We start from the raw sequence: 20941 nt of genomic DNA, 5'->3' as shown, positions 1-20941 counted from the left end.
GCCTTAAAATATAGTTTTTTTTTTTTTAGTGGTTAACATCTACAAAGACAAAAAATAAGTTCTCATTAGGAGGTACACAAAGAGAGAATTAGGGGGAGTTATACTTAAATTTATCTTTTTCCACTTTGCAACCCAGGAATGTTTCTCCCTATCCTGACCTGATTCACAACAATTAACTTTTATTTTATTTTTTTTGCAGGTGGAAAAGTTGAGGGAGGAAGAACACAGAAACCCAAACAATGTGTATGAACATGTTTGTGAGAAAGGGGCAGGGATCACCACGACTCAGCAGACTCTGTGGGCGCCCTCATACCACATGCTGCAGGCAACCACAGCCAGGATCTTCCTTTTCCTTTCTCCCTCACCGCTGGCACCCAGGACCACAAAATTCATTAAATAAATGTTTCTCGCTGCTTGTGAACTTGTTTTCCTTTCAGGCAACCTGATGACAGGCTGGGTTCTTAGGCTTTAACAGCCCATGATGGGAATTTTTAACTTAAGCAATTATAAAATAAAAATGTACTGACGCTAAAGACACCTTTATAAACCTGTCACTTTAATCTTTCTTCATGACTTCTTGGTTTAACTAGGTAGCTATATAGTCACATAAAATTTCACTGAAAAGTTATATGCGTAGCAGTTGTTGGTCATGAAACAGCTTTTAACACTGGACTTCTCATTTATTCTCAGACTGAAAATCTAAGTGATAGCAACATTTAACAAAACTTCTTGGAAGGCTTACAGATGATTTTTACTTTGTAAAGCATGTGCATGCTTTGTAAAGCTTTCTCATGCTTCAGTAAACCAGGAGTAATGACGGGGGTGCACATTTTCTTACTTAAAACTTAATACTGGGAACAAGAGAACTAGCACGTTGCTACAGTCTCATCAACAACTCTGAAAAGGCAACAAGCCAATGCAAACAAATATGGTTTTCCAAAAATACCTGATAATACTTCTAAATTAAGAGCTGACTTCAAGGGAGTGGGGAATAAGGAGAGAGTTCTTAAAGGATATAAAATTACAGCTAGATAGACATTAAATTCTAGTGTTCTGTAGAGTGCTCTATAGTTCACCACATTATTATGTATTTTCTAATTAGCTAGAAAAGAGGTTTTTAAATGTTCCTAACACAAACATACAGTAAATGTCTGAGGTGACAGATATGCTAATTACTCTGATTTGATCACTATACATTATTTCAAAACAATACTATGTACTCCATAAAAATGTTATGTGTCATTTTTAAAAAATCTTGTTAAAAAACTGATCAAATTCATTTTAAAATACACTCTACAAGTATAGTAATTTCTGGATGCCTATTTAATGAAATATAAAGAAAAAATACTGAATATCTAACTGGTTCAAAGTCAAAAAATAATATAGATTCTACAAATTGAGACTATTTGAATAGGAGTAATTTCCAAAAGCAATCATTAGTTTACTACTTATTCCTTTGCATTCATATAGCAGATTCCTAATACTCAGGTTGAAAACATGCTTGATAAGACCTACTAATTAAAATGGTAAAACTGGAACACTGCTCAGTTTTGAATGTTAAAATTTAAAACCCTACAAACTCAAAATAAAATTACAAAAAACTAAGGCTGGGTATTCATTTCTTCATTTGCCACTCTGACATTCACAATAATTAGATACAGATAGGAAATTTTTCAGTCTCTGTAGTACATACACCAAATATACATGCAACTTGTTGCTGTTCAAGTCTGAAATTCTCTTTTCAGTTAATATATTTACTGACCTCTTCTGGGACTCTCATGATTGAAGAGAATGCCATTCACTGCAAAGAGATTATACGCCTCACGGAAGTTCACCACAATCCAGTAGGCATAGAGTTTTGCTGCCCCTGTTGGAATAAATTTTTTAAACAATGAAGTTTGTTATAAAAGACAGTGATTTTCACCCATTTTAAACAGTAACAACTTGCCAAAATAATAATCTGTAATGCATCAAAATACAAAAAAGTATCAAAAACCAAAGACAAAATAAAGGTTCTGACGCCAGTTAATTATGTTCACCAGGAAATATTTTAAGAATTTCTTACTTTTGTAATGCCCACAATGCACTATGTGACAATCTAATTGATTGACTCTTTCTTAGATCTTATTCTCTCTCATTCTCTCTCTCTCTCTCCTCTTTTAACTTTTGAGGAATTGGAAAAAAATGGGGATCTTAACATTCCAAATATTTTGAAATTTTATCACTCAAGTCTTTCATTAATATTCTCTTTACAAATGTATTAGACATAATAGTCTTTTTTTTTTTTTTTTTTTAAGGTTTTGAGCTCAAGGAAACTTTCATGGAAAATAAACATGAAATCTTATCACTTCAGTATAACCTCAACAGTTTAGAAAAAGCATCACATTGGGTCTGATTTTCCATTTAAAGCGATCTGTATGGAAGGGTTGAAGGAACATGGGTTGGTGAAGTGAGGCGGTAATTTCACCCCCAAGGTAATGGCAGCAAATACTTGCAGTTAGCAATGTATAAAGGTATGCTTCTCAACAAGTTCAGTCACTTTACCTTAATGTTAACTTCACACCCAAATGACTTCAGCCGTGAGACATGAAGAGAATGAAAGAAAAAACACACACCTCCCACACCCACAGATAATGCCGCACATGCGCTCAGGTGTGCACACGCATTCTCACCATAGGGTGACCGGGGATAGAAAGGGGTGGTCTCCTTCTGGGGTATTTCCTGCACTTTCCCATAAAGTTCACTTGTTGAGGCTTGGTAGAACTTCACAGAGTTGATAAGGCCACAAGTCTTAACTGCATCTAGAAGTCGTAGAGTGCCAACTCCATCAACATCTGCAGTGTACTCAGCGAGGTCAAAGGAAATCTGGAAAAAGCAGGCGGCGACAGGGCTGCATTAATAGCTTCATAGCACAAAGGTCCTGTCAGTAGGGGCAGAGACTACAATTTCACACACTGTGAAATGTTGGTGAGAAAATATTACTTTCTAACAGCACAGTAAGAATGTGGATGTCATCTACATACAATATCAAAAGGCTAAAAATATCTTAATTCCTATTAATTACCTATGGTAATGTGAAGAACACTTTAACCGCCTTTCTACTACTCCGAATTCTAGGCTAGAGTCCCTAGGGCATAGTCTATTATAGGGAACACCCTATTCCTCAGAATTATATGGAATGTTCCTTAAAAATTCAGTTTGAACCAATCTCTTGGGGGGTAGGGACCTAGGAAATTTACATTTTTAATGAGCCCCAATTGATTTTTATGTACAGAGTAGTTTTGGAACATGTGCTTTAGAACACAGTTGAATTTAAAAAGGGTTGTTTTATTTTCTATTTTAAAGGTAAAATAATGAATTTGTAATCTATTACACGAATGTATAATCTTTTTTTTAGTATGAGACACAGAGCAAACAGCAAGATGCTAATGTATATATGAACCAACTTCTAAGAGAATGCTGAGGAATAATTCAATATTTTGCAGTTCTTTAGAGTACTTTTTAAAAACAAGTGTGACTGATAAGCTTTCTGAAATCGTTCTATTTACATATGATGAACAAAATAACCTAACATTAAACCTTCTAAAATAATAAGGCTCAAAATCTTTGTTACTGGTTTATTCATAGGCTAATATAGCTGGGCACAGTGCAAACAGGCTTCCCCTGCTGCCTTGTGAATCTTCACCTGGAAAAACCCCTCTGAGGGGCAAGGCCACTGGCCTTCGTTACTGCTGGGTCTTGCACGTGTGCCCTGCAGCAGAAGCTGTCCCCTGGTACATGCAAATGGTATTCAGGCCACCGCTCACCAGGGACGCTGTTGAGACCACTAAACTCATGTGATTTAGGCCTGTGAGTAAAGGTCACGTGGCTGCCAGGAAATCAAAAGAAAAAAAGTATGTTTCATCCACAATCTTTCAAAAGGCAAGAAAGCAAATTTGGAAGCCTGTTATTTTTATTCTTTTCTAATAACAGTGTGTTAAGATATAATTCACACCCATAAAATTCACCCTTTTAGACAATTATAATTCAGTGGTTTTTAGTACATTCACAGCAGTATATGCAATCAACACCATCTAAGCCCAGAACATTTTCATCACCCCAAAAAGAAATTCCGTACCTAGTACTCAGTACCTTAGTACCTAGTATCAGCAGCCACTCTCTGATCCCCAACTTCAACTCTGACCCCAGCAGCCCTGTCACTATGTATTTGCCTACTGTGGATATTTCATACAAATGGAATCATACAATAGGTGGCTTTTAGTGACCGGCTTCCTTCGTTTACTATGTTTCCATTTTGGTTGAGTATATACCTACGAATGTAGTTGCTGGGTCACACAGTAACACTATATTTAACATTTTGAAGAACTACCAGACCATTTTCCAAAATGGCTGCATCATTTCACATTCTCACCGTCAATTAATAAGAGTTCCAATTTCTCCGCATCTTATGTAGACTTCTTGCTGTCTTTTTTGTTATATCCATCCTAGTGGTGTGAAGTGGTATCTCAGTGTGGTTTTTCTTTTTCCTGATAAATAATGTTCAGCATCTTTTCATATGCTTATCAGCCATTTGTATCTTGTCTTTGTAGAAATGTGTATCTGAGTCCTTTAGCCATTTTTAAATTGGGTCATTGGTTGAGTTGTAAAAGTTTTTTCACATATATACACACACACACACACACACACACACACACACACACATATATATTCTGAATACAAGTCCCTTATCAAATCTATGACTTGTGATCTTTATTTATTTATTTATTTTGTTGAGATGGAGTCTCGCTCTGTCGCCCGGGCTGGAGTGCAGTGGCCAGATCTCGGCTCGCCACAAGCTCCGTCTCCCGGGTTCACGCCATTCTCCTGCCTCAGCCTCCCGAGTAGCTGGGACTACAGGCATCCGCCACGTCGCCCGGCTAATTTTTTGTGTTTTTAGTAAAGACAGGGTTTCACCGTGTTAGCCAGGATGGTCTCAATCTGCTGACCTCGTGATCCGCCTGCCTCGGTCTCCCAAAGTGCTGGGATTACGGGCCTGAGCCACCATGCCTGGCCTTGACTTGCAATCTTTCCTCCCATTATGATGGTTGTCTTTTTACTTTTTTTTTTTTAAGATGGAGTCTCGCTCTGTTACCTAGGCTGGAGTGCAATGGCGCAATCTCAGCTCACTGCAACCTCCGCCTCCGGGATTCAAGTGATTATCCTGCCTCAGCCTCCTGAGTAGCTTGAGATTACAGGCGTGCACCACCATGCCTGACTAATTTTTGCATTCTTAGTAGAGACGGGGTTTCACCATGCTGGCTAGGCTGGTCTCAAACTCCTGACCTCATGATCCACCCACCTTGGCCTCCCAAAGTGCTGGGATTACAGGCATGAGCCACCATGCCTGGCCTACTTCCTTTTTTTTTTTTTTTTTTTTTTTGAGATGGAGTCTCGCTCTGTCACCCAGGCTGGATTGTAGTGGCACGATCTCGGCTCACTGCAAGCTCCACCTCCTGGGTTCACACCATTCTCCTGCCTCAGCCTCACAAATAGCTGAGAATTCAGGCGCCTGGCTAATTTTTTGTATTTTTAATAGAGACGGGGTTTCACTGTGGTCTCGATCTCCTGACCTTGTGACCCGCCCGCCTCGGCCTCCCAAAGTGCTGGGATTACAGGTGTGAGTCACCGCACCCTGTCCCCCACCCCCTTTTTTCTTTTTTTTTTTAAGACAGGGTCCCATTATGCTGCCCAGGCTGGAGTACAGTGGCTATTCACAGGCACAATCATAGCAAACTACAGCCTCAAACCCTGCTTAAGTGATCCTCCTACCTCAGCCTCTTGCTGAATAGCTGGGAATACAGGCACATGGTACAGTGCTGGGCTAATGTCTTTTCACTTTCTTACTGGTGTCTTATGAAGCACAGAAGTCCCATTTATCTACTTTTTATTTTGTTGCGTGTGCTTTCAATGCTATATCTAAGAACACTTTACTTAAACCAAGATCATGAAGATTTACTCCTAATGTTATATTCCAAGAGTTTTATAGTTTTGTCTCATGCATTTAATTCCATGATCCATTTTGAGTTAAATTTTGTGTATGGTTAGGGATCCAACTTCATTTTCTGCAGATGGATATCTAGTTGTCCCAGCACCATTTGTTGAAAAGGTCAGTTTTTCCCTGTTGAATGGTTTTTGCACTGGGTCATTTTGTTATCAGGAAAAGCCACGGCCTTATTTTGAGGAAACAGTGTATTGAGAAGGCCTTGGGAGAGGGGGTGTCAGGGCTCTGGGACCACTGGTAGTGGTCACTGAGCAGATCACTCAACCACTTCTGCTGGCCGTAGTTTCCTCACCACATCAGTGCCACAACTGTAATTTATATGACACTATACAATTCAAAAGTGCTTTTGTTCGGGCTTTTAACAATCCTAGGAGAAACAGAAACTACGTCCTGAGGTTCAGAAAGATGGAGCTGCTAAAAGCCACACTGCCTAGGAGCAGCAGAGCCAGGAATCCAAGCAAGTCCCTGGATGATGCTCACCACAAAAGCCGAATTCAGCCACCCCCTCTGTGAGGGTCTCATAAAAGCCAGAGGCTCTGAGGAGAAACACGTGCACACACAGACACACACAACTGCCTGCGCTTTCCAGAGATTTGTAGATTGCAGATTAAGAAACCTTAAACTAGATCTTCCTGAATACCTTCTCTGACATCAAGTGTCTGTATTCAAAATATTTTTAGGTATAAGTTCTTATCCCATGGTATTTGCACTCTTTTTCAAGGGACCAGTCAAATTTGAACAATAATGAGAATGTTGTGAGTTTTTTTCTCTTTCCTTGACTAGGTTTTCATTTATGTACATGCTGCCTGAACAGCTCCAAGAAGGAATAGCTAGTATTTTTTAAGTACTCAGTACCAGACACATGCATATTATCCTAGGCATTTTGCGAGTATATATTATTTAATCCTAAGAGCAGGTAAGTATTTACACTGACACAGAGAAGCTACAGCAAGTGGTGGCACCATATGTTGTATTCGTGGTGAACGTTCTATACATTGATTAGATTACACACAGGTATGTCACATTCACAGTGAACCACATGTCTTGGCATAAGCACCTTAACCATTAGAACATAGAATAAGGAAACTGTACAACCTGAAAGTTTTCACTTATGCCAGGGAATCCAATTTAGATAACTAACAGGTCATTATTCAGAGCACATACCTCATGGAAAAGAATTAAGCACCGTTAGACTAAAGATAGTAAATAAGATAGGAGAGTATGGGGGGAAGGATGGTTGCATGTTTGCAGATTTTGAGGTAACTCTAGAGAGAATTAAGCACATGTATTTGATGTTCAACATGCTACAGGATAAGATTAGCTGATAAAATCTAACTGATTATGAAGTGTTTTATAATATAAAGTAACAAATAAAGTGGTTTCCTTAAAAAAGAAAATCTGAACAGTATGTTGTGACTGATCAACTCCTAAAGCTTACAAGTGTTGGCCAGGCACAGTGGCTCACACCTGCAGTCCAACACTTTGGGAGGCTGAGGCCAGAGGGCCAGTTGGGCCCTGGAGATCAGCACCAGTCTGGGCAACACAGAAAGGTCCTGTGTCTACAAAAAAAAATTTAAAGTAAAAAAAATTAGCCGGCCGTGGCGGCACACACCAGTGGTCCCAGCTACTCAAGAGGCTGAAGCAGAAGAATTACCTGAACCCAGGAGGTTGAGGTTGCAGTGGGCCATCATCATGACACTGCACCCCAATCTGGGCAATAGAGCAAGACTCTGTCTCAAAATGAAATGCAGGTTAAAAAAAAAAAAAAGAAAAGAAAAGAAAGAAAGATTTCTTCAGTCTCCCGAGTGGCTGGGACTACAGGTGGCCGCCATCAGGCCTGGCTAATTTTTTTTTGTATTTTTAGTAGAGACGGGACTTCACTGTGTTAGCCAGGATGGTCTCGATCTGCTGACCTCATGATCCACCTGCCTCGGCCTCCCAAAGTGCTAGGATTACAGGCATGAGCCACTGCGCCTGGCCAAAGAAAGATTATTTTTAAGTAAAATTAAAGGTTAGGAGTGTGATTCTGAAACACATGGAAACATGGAAGGTCCAGAGAGCTACAGTTCACAGGTCAAATCTGACCTACCATCTGCTTCTGTAATTAAGTTTTATAGGGCACAGCCCTAACAAACACTCATTTGTTTACAGGTTTCCTATGCTTGTTTCCACACTATGACAGCAGACTTGAATAGCTGCAACACAGGTATTTCCCATGAAGCCAAAAATATTTACTCTCTGGACCTTTACAGAAGCAGCTTCCAAACTCCCGAAACTAAACCACAGTTATAACTGGGAGCCAAAATGAGTAGGGTTTTGGTGGTGGTTGTTTTTTATCATTATCTTTTTCTCTACCTTCTCAGTACTATGGGATGATTATGAAGTATATTTCCAATCACAAAGAAAGTTGCATTTTCAGAGGCATGCAGACCAAGTTAACAGTAAAAATCTTCTTTCACCTAATAAGGAGAAGAAAAAATCAGACTGATAAAAAAAACAAGCCTACAAAATACTGCCCAAACTCGCTTTCTTGAAATATTTTCTTCAGTGGGCTCCCATATCCCCATATTCTTCCAGTTTTTTTTCCACTCGATTGGCATCAATTCTCCAGGCTGTTGTGCCACTGCCCGCCGGTCTACCAGGTCCCCTGCACCCCGACTCCAGCCCTGGGCGCAGTGCTGAGGTTTTTCTACCCCAACCCACCCTCCAGCTGTGTCATCACTCAGTCTGGGGTCTTAATTCACCATCTGTCCAAATGGGCCCAAAGGCCCACCTCCAGGGCACCTCTTGGAGCAGCAGCCTCTCATATGTTCCTGTGCACTTGCTGTACCTAATGGCATGTCACACTGAGATGGCCCCAAAGAGGGTTCCTGAAGCTGTCTCCAAAGCTCTTCTTTCCCATGGCCCCTCCCTCTGTGTAAATAGCACCCATTCCAAACAAAACCTAGGAATCTTCCCTAACACTTCCTTCCCTGTGCAGCTTACTGAAATCTAACCAGTTCCCACCACTTTGCCCACACCTTAATTTAGTCTGGCATCACCTTTCATGGGAACCACTGCAAGGACCTCTAACTAGTTCAATTTCAGTCCTTCCCCACCTGACATCCTGGTACTTGACCTCATAACCTACCACACTCATCCCCCACTACGATGATGCGGCCTCTCCGGCCACCTGTGGTCCTACTCTGGTGTCAGCTGGTCCTGCCTGGAGCCTTCATGCTGCTGACCCCTCTGTATGCTGTGCCCCTCACCACTTCCCTGCCTCCCTCTCTAAAAACATCCCATGCTTGCCATTCTATGCTTATCCACCCCTCTCTTTATCTTGCTTCATTTCACCTTAATTTTAAACTTGTATTTTATCTGTTTACTTATTTATGATCTAGCTCCCCCATTAAAATGTAAGCTCCATGAGAGCTGGGTTTCATCTTGTTCTCTGCAGTGTCTCCCATGCCTGAAGCGTGGCTTGGCACAGTATTTGCTAAGTGAACGAAGACGGTGTGTAAACTAATGAGAAATCTAAATGTCAAATACACAAACATCAAAATAAAAACACAAAAGCCAGTAGGAAAGAAAATGCGCTATCAGAATAAAACAAATTTGATAATTTAATATCACTGAAATAAAAGGTAAAATTTCAAAGGGCAAGACAGATAAAACTCTATATAAATTTCAAAGCTTTAGCATAACAACCACAATAGTTTTAACAGTTACACTATATAGTCAGAATTCAGAGTGCAGAAGAAGAATCTTAGACATAATTGAAGTGCAGGTGGGAGAAGATAGTTACTAAAATATCCAAAGACACGGTGATGGGATATTGATTCTTAAGGCGCAGTCAGGGCAGTCTCAGAGGCGAGTAGTAAAGCCGGAGAAATGACAGAAAAATTTAAAGTCATAGGAAACAGGAAATTTAAGTTCAAATATAAAGTTAATTACTCTTATCAACATTCAAAGATATAAACAGATATCCAAAGAATTGACCTCATTTATTTATGAGTGGTAAATCACAGCCTTTCTTAAAGCAAACAGAAAATTAGAATGAGTCCTTTAAATGGGCTGAAAGGGATAAGATATAGATGCTGAAAGTTCACATGCCAATTCTGTAGTCTACAACATGGAATGTAGATCCCAGGTGCTTTTAAAGCCACATCAGGGAAGACCTGAGTTCACTGTGCTAGGCCTCACAGCAAATAAAACAAATGATAACACTCATTCCAGGATCACTGAAGCCCTTTTACCTCTCCAAACTCATTATAACTAAATGTTAATTTTATAACTATGTGAAATTGAACAGAGATGAAAGAGGGCGTTCTAACCAAGCAGGACAAGATAAACGCCACTATTAACATACAGTACATTGACCACTCATAACAGTGACAGACTATTACTTACATTAGATGATTACAAGAGAAAACAGACTGTGTCTGGTTAGTGGAGCGGTTGTCATGTGTTGGTAACTACGGTGCTCACAGCTTTACGTATTTGAAATGGCCACCAAAACCGAATCCTTGAGGTCAAAATGTCACACACTGTGGCTCTTTCCGGAAGAAGCACAGCAAGTAACCTCCCAGCTTCTGACGTCAGGATCTCGGACGGTCCTGAGAGACCGCTGAGCAGGCGCCGTCGGACGGTCCTGAGAGACCGCTGAGCAGGCACCATTCTGGAGCTCTCTGCAAGGCCCACTCCCAACTTAGGGCGTTTAGAGTGTTCCAACTCCTCCCCTGGGTCCTGAGTCTCTCATAATGGACTAGCTCTCTTCCTCAATGGCAGTCTGGGAAGTAAATTTCGGGTTCCGAGACAGAGAGGCAGCTCCAGTCATCGGAGTCTAGTGTGAGTGGTTTGCCAGGGCTGCCCCACTGTGGCTCCCTCGTATTTCCTCCTCACAGACTGTACTCTTACTTCAAAATATTAATACAACTAAAGAGCACACATTTTTAAAATTCTGAAATCTACTGAAAGCAAAAGCTAGGGTAAATGAAAAAGATCACAAACAGCCCCTACCCCACTAGTCTGTAAACTCTACAGGCGCAGGGCCCTAGACTATTTCTGTTCACCATTAAATCCCCAAGAATTGCACAGAGGTAAAAATACATCTGTAATTTTAAAATAGAAAGCCATGTGAAGAGAAGTTTCATTTATTTATAAGAAATTAGATGAAATATATATTTAAGTATCCTGTAAATGTTAATAGAAATATTATCTTCTGAAGTGTAAATGAATTAAGGGAAAGTATTTGAATAACAATTTTAGTAAGGAAAAACATTTCAAACACAGCAGAAGAGAAGTACATAACAAATTAATGAGTAACGCTGAACACTTTTCAGGCTTTTTAGCTGAAACAAGAAGAATATATGTAGAAATGTGAAGATAGGCAAAATTGCTTATAACATACGTTGTTTGCCTCTTCAGACCCGTATGGTTCAGCGGGGCAGCCTCTAAGTTCCAAGCGATTTGTCCTTTGCAGTTTGATTTCCTGCCATCTCAGGGTCTTGGTGTTTGCCCCTTCCCTCTACTCAGAACATTTTCCCCAGGGTTCACGCCTCCCTTCCTGCAGCCAAGAGGATTCCTGGACCTGGCCATCTCTACTTTCACCTCATCCTCCCCTGGCGTGCTTCACTTAGGAGAACTCAGTCCATTGGACTCTAAGTACAGAGAAAGCATCTTCATCGGTTTAGCAAGCTTGTAAGCTTCACGAGGTTAAGGGCTCTGTTCACTTTTTCTCATTGCTCCTACCACTTAGAAGAATACCTGCCACATGGAAAGTACTCAGGAAATATTACTTGAGTGAATAAGACAGTATTTGGTCTGAAGCTTAGGCATAGAATTCCCCAATGATTTCAGTACACAATTAAGAACGGAACAAACTTTATATATGGAGCAAATTCCATTTAAAAAATCTCAACGAATGAGCCAAAGTTTCCTGACTACAAATGTGGTGTCGGAAAAAGAGATTTGTCTGCAAAAGAACTAAATGTGGTAAAAGATAACCAGAGAACAGGAAATCTTTTCCTCTAACATTTGATTTCACAGACACAAGAGGAGGCTCATGATACCAGTGAGCTGGAAATGCGTAAGACCACACAAGCAGCTGCACTGTTTACTGCTTCTCTGTAAGTGAAAGTTATTAATCAAGGACAGCAACAATAAAACATTACTTTCCATCATGGATCAGTTTTTCCCAGTTAGCAGCTCAGCAGAGCTGACATTTATTTAGCAGCTGGAGCCAGATGCAAATCTTTCCCCCCCCGCGCCCCGGCTCCAGAGCTGGACAGGAATTAGGCAGGTGTGGACCTAGAAGCACTGCAGCTCAGTGGGCAGGGAAGGAATCGAGAGAAGGTGCACCCTACCATGAGCAGGCCACAGGTTCTGATTCCAGGAAATCCAAAGGTGAAAGAGACGGGCCTTGCCTTGCCCTCCTGTAGCCTTCCTTATGGGTGTCGATTAGACAGGGTTTGAAGAGGCTACAAAAGGGAGGCCACAGGGATTAAGAAAGGCATCCTGAGATGGTTACAAAGTGTGGGAGTGGGAGGATAGAGATCCAAAGGAGAGACAGATGACATGGACAGATCAAAGTAGGGTCCATGGGCACAGGGAGGGGAATACCACACACTGGGACCTGTCAGGGAGGTGGGAGGAAGGAGAGCGTCAGGATAAATAGCTAATCCATGCAGGGCTTAATACCTAGGTGATGGGTTGATGGGTGCAGCCAATCACCATGGCACATGTTTACCTATGTAACATACCTGCACGTCCTGCAATGTATCCCAGAACTTAAATTAAAAAGAAATAGTAGGGTCCATGGGGTGGGCAGCGGTGGGGGATAGGGACTGGTGGAGTGGGGGTTTGGAGAGGTGATGAGACATTCTGATGGGGGCGGGGATCATCAGCATGAGCAAAAGGAGAGACAAATGCACTGGCAATGTTTGGGGAATAGAGTGCTATATTGATGTAATGTAAGTAGAAGCTATTCTGGAGCAAATTATATATGCCAGTCTATAGTTTGTTCAGCGGGCACTGGGGAGCTGGCAATGGCTCTGGAGCAGAGGACAGCATCACTTTATCTGGGCCCTTTCACCAGTGCTATACTCCCAACCTGTTCTATTTGCCTCCAGCCCAGCCCAAGGCCCAGCTCTAGAGTTTAGAAACTTTTCTTCCTCAATTTTGTATGATTTTTCCTTATTCTTTTGCAATTCTATTTTTCTTCAAAACTGTTTATAATTACAATTTGGAATATCATACAGGGTTGTTACTCCACCAGAGTGACAAATGCTAACCAGAGTAAACAAATGTGACATCTTGGTTTACCTTTGTATGCTCAAGGCATATTAAGGTATAGTTCCCTTAGCGTTTTGAAATGCTCAAAGTAGACTAAGGGCTCTCATAGGGAATCAGAACACTGATGACACAGGACAAGGTAACAATCCCCAAATGCACCCTGCTCCCAGTGACTCTGATGAGAGGCAAGGCTGCACACACTGCTTCTGTCCGTCCACTCTCCACACCGTCGGGCCATGACTTTGCATCTCTCACCCCTACTGCTTAGCACCCTGGAGGGCTGGAAAATCTTTGTTGAAATAATGGTATTGATTTTTGTCATGTGTTTACATTTTAGCCACAAAGGCGAACTGGAGCTCTCACAAGTCAGAGCAGAAAGCATATGCGGGACTCTGTTCTCACAACACCCTCCAGTTCTTGTCTTATTCTAAGGACTCAGTCGCTGCTCTGGAAGGCTGACCACGCTTTAACAACCTCATCAAATCTGTCAGCTCTTCTGACTTACTAACTCCAAAATGAAGAACAGTTGCCCCACTAACATTCCTTGAGTTTGAGAACCTTCATTTCTAAAATGTTGGGTTCTGCGCCCCCCCACCCTGACTTCAGTTATAACTCCTTGGTCACAATTCTCTGCCACTTCCACATCCTCTGAGAACCTCTGGTCCTATTCCTTTCATTCTTTTTCAGTTAAAAAATACATTACATAATTTTTAAATAAATGCTAATTTGTTCTAATTAGTTAAATTATTTAAAAAAAATATTAAACTAAGTCTCCTGGGTTTTTATTTTTAGAAAATCTTAATTTAAAAATACTTAGAGACTCCAATTATCAGAAATTAGCCATATTAGATGTCTTTTCTCTGTCATTTTACAGTTTATCAGTCGCTGATAAATACAGAAAAACCTGTCATGATTTCTGTACAAGAAAATGTCACCAGAAGTAACTACCCAGGTTTTTCTAGAGAAAAACTCACAGAGATTCTTTACAGAGAAACAGAAATAACAAATCAACTTACCTAATGGAATTTATTATAGCAGGAATACTTAACTAAGAATTCACGGGGTCCATGGACAAAACTCAGGAGAGCACAGATTTGGCTTAAAAAATTAAAAAATGCATGTCTTCATTTTCACTCAATTCTATCTGAAATTTGGAATTCCCTTCTATTTTGAATGTAAGCCAACAATCCTCAGTAATAACATTACTTCTGACCTTTCCACCAATAGAGACAACAGCCATGTCAACACTACTATACAGTCACTGCAGATGACTGGAGGCATCACTTGTGCCCATCACTGCTTTGAAGTTCCAATGTTTACCAGGCCCACTGCCAGGTCTTGTGCTATAATGTGTTATGGCACATTATTATATCACAAACCTGGTTTTTAAGTATATTAACAGATTAAGAGTCAGTTTCCTTGGCAATTCTATGCATTTGGTTTATACCTCTAAAACGTTATTCTGAGAATATCCATAGACTTCATCAGATTGCTGAAGGAGTCCATGGCATAAGAAAGGTTAAAACATCTCCTTTTGTCACTCCAAGTGGTAGTGACAAAATTTCAGTATTTTAGAATGTGCTTAAAGAAGAAAAGTCACTAAATCTCTCTCACCACCTATATCCAGCCAGATAAATAAGCTCTCGTCAGCCATTTTGAAATCTGTACGTGTGTAACCTAAAAGCATTATTGTTACATAACCAATTGCTCAATGGTTTGGGTCATTCAATAGGTTCCTGACCTCAATGACAAAGCTCCAAAAGTACATAAATACACTAAGGCATTAACATGACACTAGAGTTGTACATATAATCAAAAATTAAACAATGAAATTAGCTTTCAAATGCATTTTGTAATGTTTATAACTTTAATCTGAGTTATTTTGATCATATATATACCAAGATGAGTTAGCATCCCCCAAGCTCTCTGTTGGCAGAGAGTGATAGCACAGGAATGAATAAAGGGACTGATTATATGAAGGGTATTTAGCCAATGACCTGTACCCCTGGGGATTAAAAATCCAGGGATTAAAAATCAGGGGATTAAAAATATTTGTTGGAAGATAATCAAGAGATAAATAGAAGATTTAATGTTTGCTGCCAGTTACCACCCAGATTATAGTAATTTGGGGACAAATAATGAAAAGTCACTTCAGCTACATATAAAGAGACTGAAACATAGTAAACATCATACAGTCTTCATTATTATATTATTATAAAGTTTTACTTTCCTTTTATGAATACTATAATTACATTTAGAATGGTCACTACTATAACATTGAAATAGGAAGAGAGCAGTAACACTGGCATCTAAATAGCTAATAATTCTTTCGTTAATAGATAAAATGACAGAACAACAACAAAAAAAGAGAACTCACTGAAATGTTTCAATGACTGAGATGCCACAACATGGCCTGTGGTTACAACAATGTAAGTCTCAACTATCCATATGCGAGAGTTCATTTAAGACAAGAAGCAGAGCTAAGGTTTCCAGGCAGGACAAATAACTCAGTGTCAGGAGCCTTCAATCCCACTGGCAAGTGGTATATCCAAGTCTTTGTAAGTCACAAAACAAGAGAGGTCAATGCAACATCATATTATGCAGATAATAAGCTGTTTTCCCTCCTTCCTCACCTTGATTTCTCTTGACCTCTCTCCTCCAAAAATAGCAGATAGTAAATTAATTTTAGAAGGAATATTTTAAAAAAATCTAAGCTATGAGAGGAATGTAAAAGACCCCTTTTAAAATAAGTAAGCCCTCATGAGAGACCTACATGTTTCACTAGAAATATTTTATTGAAAGATTTGAAAAGAAGGACCAGAAGCTCAATGGAAAATGGGAAAAGATGCCTTTAACAAAATGGAATAAAATTAAAGTAATGCTCAAGAAAGAACAGAGTGGGGTTCAAGGACATGAATGCAAAATAAATAAGAAGAGCAAGCAGATACAGAGAGAAGGCTGCTAGGGAAGCAGGCACAGGAGGGATGCAGAGGCCCAGGCAAGGAACAGTCACATGTTTTCTCTCTACTTGCTGTGTAAGACACAAGGCAGGTTCCAAGTCTCAAACTGCTGTTTGAGACAGGTAGGTAAGAACACTGGTAAATATCAAGGAGTCTCTAGATCTAACAGACAAACTAAAGTGTCAACAAATTGCTAAGAATGATGCATTCAAGAAGTCAGGAGTGATACTGTAGAACTATACGCACTATGATGAAAATGCCAACAGATTACTAATGCCCATAAAAAGGTAACCAATGGGCCGGACACAGTGGCTCACGCACAGTGGCCAGCACTTTGGGAGGCCAAGGTGGGCGGATCACTTGAGGTCAGGAGTTCGAGACCAGCCTGGCCAACATGGTGAAACCCCGTCTCTACAAAAAAAAAAAAAAAAAAAAAATTAGCCAGGCGTGGTGGTGGGCACCTGTAATCCCAGCTACTTGGGAGGTTGAGGCAGGAGAATTGCTTGAACCTGGGAGGTGGAGGTTGCAGTGAGCTGAGATTGTGCCACTGTACTCCAGCCTGGGTGACAGAGTAAGACTCTGTCTCAAAAAAAAAAAAAAAAAAAAAAAAGGGGGGGGTAAACAATGGTCACACTGCAGATAAACTCGAATTGCCAGGATATTGTTAGATATCATTTTCATAGTGAAAAATCTAGCAAAGTCTATGGCAGCACACCAAATCAAGGAACAAAGATAATCCCATGGCAAAAAGTAAAGCGGCTTTGTGAGAGTCAATACCGCCTCACTATTTTTGCAAAATTATTTAAGGGATAAATAAGCATATGGGCAATGAAGAATGAGGGGAAAACCCATGGATATAATTCACCTAGACTGTCATAGGCCATGACAAATACTACAACAAAGTGTATTTCAGAAAGCAATAACATTGACTCTGAGACTGGGAGAATGTTCCAGCTTCCAGTCACCAACAGCAGGCTCTGCTGCATCTCCAGCGCCTCCCACCCCACTATAATCAGGAACCTTCAGGCAGAAAACTAAAAGTAGGAATAAAACATACAAGCTGAAAAAGCAAAATATACAAAGTAGATCCTGTCAATGACCAGTTTAGAGATTATTCTTACTTAATGTTTTAAAAACAATCTAGGAAAGGGAATACACTATGAAAATCTCCTAAGGCTCTACTGTTTTTCCAGAAAAGTAGAAAGTCACATTAGGAATAGGAAACTGCAAGATCTCTTGGGGCTACCTAAGGGACTTGAAAAACGGGAAGAAAATTCAAATTGGACCATTTGAAGATAATACATTTCAAATAGAAGGGGAACAAATAAAACTGTACCCACAGTCTCAGAGTGCTGAATATCCCAAGTTCCCTAAAGACAGCAGGCTTTGGTTTGACACTAAAAAGCCAAGAAAATGTAGTCTCAACAAAGAATAAGCAGAGCAGAAAGTAGAGTCCCTCTGTAGAAGCCTGAGGTTCTTGTACCCCTAGGAGGCTGTGAAGTCCTGGTAACCACACTTTGAGATGGTCACCTGGAACTCGAAAAATATCTACACAACTCAGAAAAAAAAAAAGTTCCACGAAACAGAGCAGCTAGTATACGAAGAATGTTACCAAAAAAATTACACTTCTTTGGCTTGTGAACTCTAGGCCAGAAAGTAGTACAATGATTTAGTCTTTGTAAAATAATAAAGAATATGGATAGAGATGACATATCAGCCTATTATGAGTCCAGAAGACCTGAATGAGGGTATACCCTTTAAGTCTGATTACATTAATAGAAAAGAAGGTTATCTTCAACTGACCAATATTTGAAGAACAATGTGCTTATTCTGCTCCATTTGGAGGAGCCCATTCTCTTGAGAAGCAAATCATGCATACATAAAACCATGAATTTTACAGGTAAATTTAATAACAGGAACTACCTCTGTCTTGTTCACCAGTATGTGCCTAAACCAGTGCCTGGCACTTAATAGGAACACAGCAACGTTTCTTGAGGGAATGAATGAATAAGAGCAGGGTGTTCCAATACCATCCAATATGGAGAGATCCTCAGAGAAGACACTGTTTCCAAACGGCTTCTTCCTCTCTAGATGCCTTTTTGTAAATTCCATGTTTAAGTTTCTAATGGAGAATAATTTCAATAATAACAATGATGTAACAAACCTAATATAAGCATATGATTAGGCAATTCAGCAAGATATATCACTCCCTAAGAGGAAAAAATTAATGATAATAGTATACTGTTATTAATACTTCTGGTATTAATGTTTAGTAGTATTAAACATTACTTTAAAACTAGCATCTTTCTGATAGCAACAAAAGGTATTCACCACATACTTTCCAAAATGGAAAAATATGAATGCTGTGTTTTCAACTTTTTCATACTTAAACTGTTATGCAATGCAATGCAATATTTAGATTTTATGGGAAAATGCACTCCACACTGAACAGGATATATGTCTTATTTCCTTTTGAATATTGCTCATGATTATGCTACTGCAATGCAGGTCAATGTCTGTTTCCTTGGGATCTGTGGGCTGATGAGAAACAAGCAAAGCAACTGAAGACAAGAGGCTGGAAGAGAATGATGCCTGTACCTATGGCACTGGAGGAAAGCAGAGGAATTGATAAACAGAAATTAAGTCAAAGTACAGGGGAAAAAAATCACTATCCAAGTTGGAGTTCAGCAAAAGAATCACAAAGCAGAGGAAGAAAAATACTAATTTGCTATGACAAGTAATTTCATTGGATAAGTGAAAAGATGCTTGTGTATGTGTGAATGATGAATGAGAAACAAGAAGAAATTGACATTGAAAGTTATTTATGACAATTAACTAAAAATCCATATTTTGCCAATAACCAACAGGCAAAGAAATCAGCCTCTCTAAGCCTCAGTTTCTTTCTCCTAAATACCATACCCTGACTCTTCTATGGAATTCAGGATGCCACACAAGTATCTAGCAAACATAAATTCGAAGATCAGAAGAAACAAAGAAAACCAACACTCAATGTTCAATTCAAAATAGCCAGTGAGGGAGAAGGGCCAATTAGAAGCAGCTACAGTCCATGGCACTCATGGAGAGGAGTGAAAGGGGTGAGTGAATACAGCACCCTCAACTGAAATATCTACATTCTCGCATTGGAACAGATTAGGAAAACAACTCAACCCATGGAAAATGCAGAAAAGCAGGGTGGGGCAATGGCTCACCTGGGAGCGTCATGGAGCCGAGGGAACCCCCACCCCCAGCCAAGGGAAGCGATGAGTGATTGTGTGACCCTGGGAAAACATGCTTCTCCCACAGATCTTTGCAACTCACGGATCAGGAGATCCCCTTGTGAGCCCATGCTACCAGGGCCTTGGGTCTGACACACAGAGCTGTGTGGAGTCTTGGCAGAACAGCTGCTGAGGCACACACACAGACCCAGAAGCTTTACATAGTCAAGTCCCAAGATCCCCAGAAAATATGTCTACAGCTAAGGCAAGGCAGGAGGTCTGCACATATCCTAGGAGAGGGGCTGAATCCAGGGAACCAAGCAGCATCATTCTGTGGGCCCCACTTCCACTGCACCTCACAAGATAAGACCTACTGTCTTGGAATTCCAGCTGGCCACCAGCAACACAGCGGAGATTGCCTGAGACCAGACGGAGCCCATGGAGAGAGGGGCAGGCTGCCACCTGGGTGGCTAGACAACTCAGCTGTTCCAACCTGCGGGATTTGGAGAGTCCAAAGGGTCCCAACGAGGAAGGGTGCTCCCAGCAGTGAACCACAGCAGCTTTGCCAGATAATGGCCAGACTGCTACTTTAGGCAGGACATCAATCTACTCCTCACTGGGCGGGACCTACCTGGTGGGCCCTCCAGCCATGCCCAAGGGCATGTATTAGGGACAGAGCCCTGATGTCTCCCTGGGATGGAGTGCCTGGAAGAGGAAAGGGCCACCACCTGAGTTGGTTGGACAACTCAGCCATTCCAGTCTGCCAGCTTTGGAGAGTCCAAGCCAACTGGGCAGAGGGGGTTCCCCACCATGACAGCTGTTTTGTAGAGGTGTAGCCAGACTGCTTCTTTAAGCAGGACTCCATTACACTCCTCCTTGTGGGGTGGGTCCTACCAGCTGGGGCCTCCAGCCACTCCCTCCCACCCCATGTTCTATAGGGTCTAAAGAGCTCTAATTTCACCCTGGGACAGAGTGCCTGAGTGGTGGGGCAGGTCATCACCTTGCCGATTTGGGCTTCTCAGCCAGTCCAGCCTGTGGGCCATGGGGAGCCCAAACCAATCAGGGGCTGATGAGATCTCCAATACAGCGTAGCTGCTCTATCAAAAAGCAGCCAGATTTTTTTTTTTAAGTGGGTCCCTGATCTTGTTCCTCCTGAGTGGGTGAGACTTCCAATTAGGGTCTCCAGCCACCTCCTCCAGGTGTGTTCAGGCCAGCAATGGATCAGTACCCTTGTGGGATGAAGCTTCCAGAGGAAGGGGCAAGCTGCCATCTTTGCTATTTCACAGCCTTCACTGGTGATAGATACTGGAAAAACTGAAGCAACTAGGGTCTGGAGTGGCCAGACTATTAAAAACAAACAAACATACAAACACAAAACAACAAAAGCAAAACCACAAGAACTCCATCCAAAGGTCAGCAACTCATTTGTAAATAAGCCCACAAAGATGAGA

The 20941-nt window shown here is 40.9% G+C and overlaps 1 protein-coding gene across 4 annotated transcripts in view; it reads right to left on the bottom strand.

Annotated features, from left to right (window-relative positions):
- Window positions 1–20941, bottom strand: part of GMDS (GDP-mannose 4,6-dehydratase) — a 629179-nt gene that overhangs the window by 344070 nt on the left and 264168 nt on the right. For all 4 annotated transcript variants that reach the window (NM_001266789.1, XM_077998638.1, XM_077998636.1 and 1 more), the window contains 2 exon segments: window positions 1763–1867; window positions 2673–2865. In NM_001266789.1, coding sequence (NP_001253718.1) covers window positions 1763–1867; window positions 2673–2865 — 298 coding nt within the window.

This window comes from Macaca mulatta, chromosome 4 (assembly GCF_049350105.2).
Source record: "Macaca mulatta isolate MMU2019108-1 chromosome 4, T2T-MMU8v2.0, whole genome shotgun sequence".
Classification (NCBI taxonomy): Eukaryota; Metazoa; Chordata; class Mammalia; order Primates; family Cercopithecidae; genus Macaca; species Macaca mulatta.
This window is presented reverse-complemented; position numbering and strand designations above follow the sequence as displayed.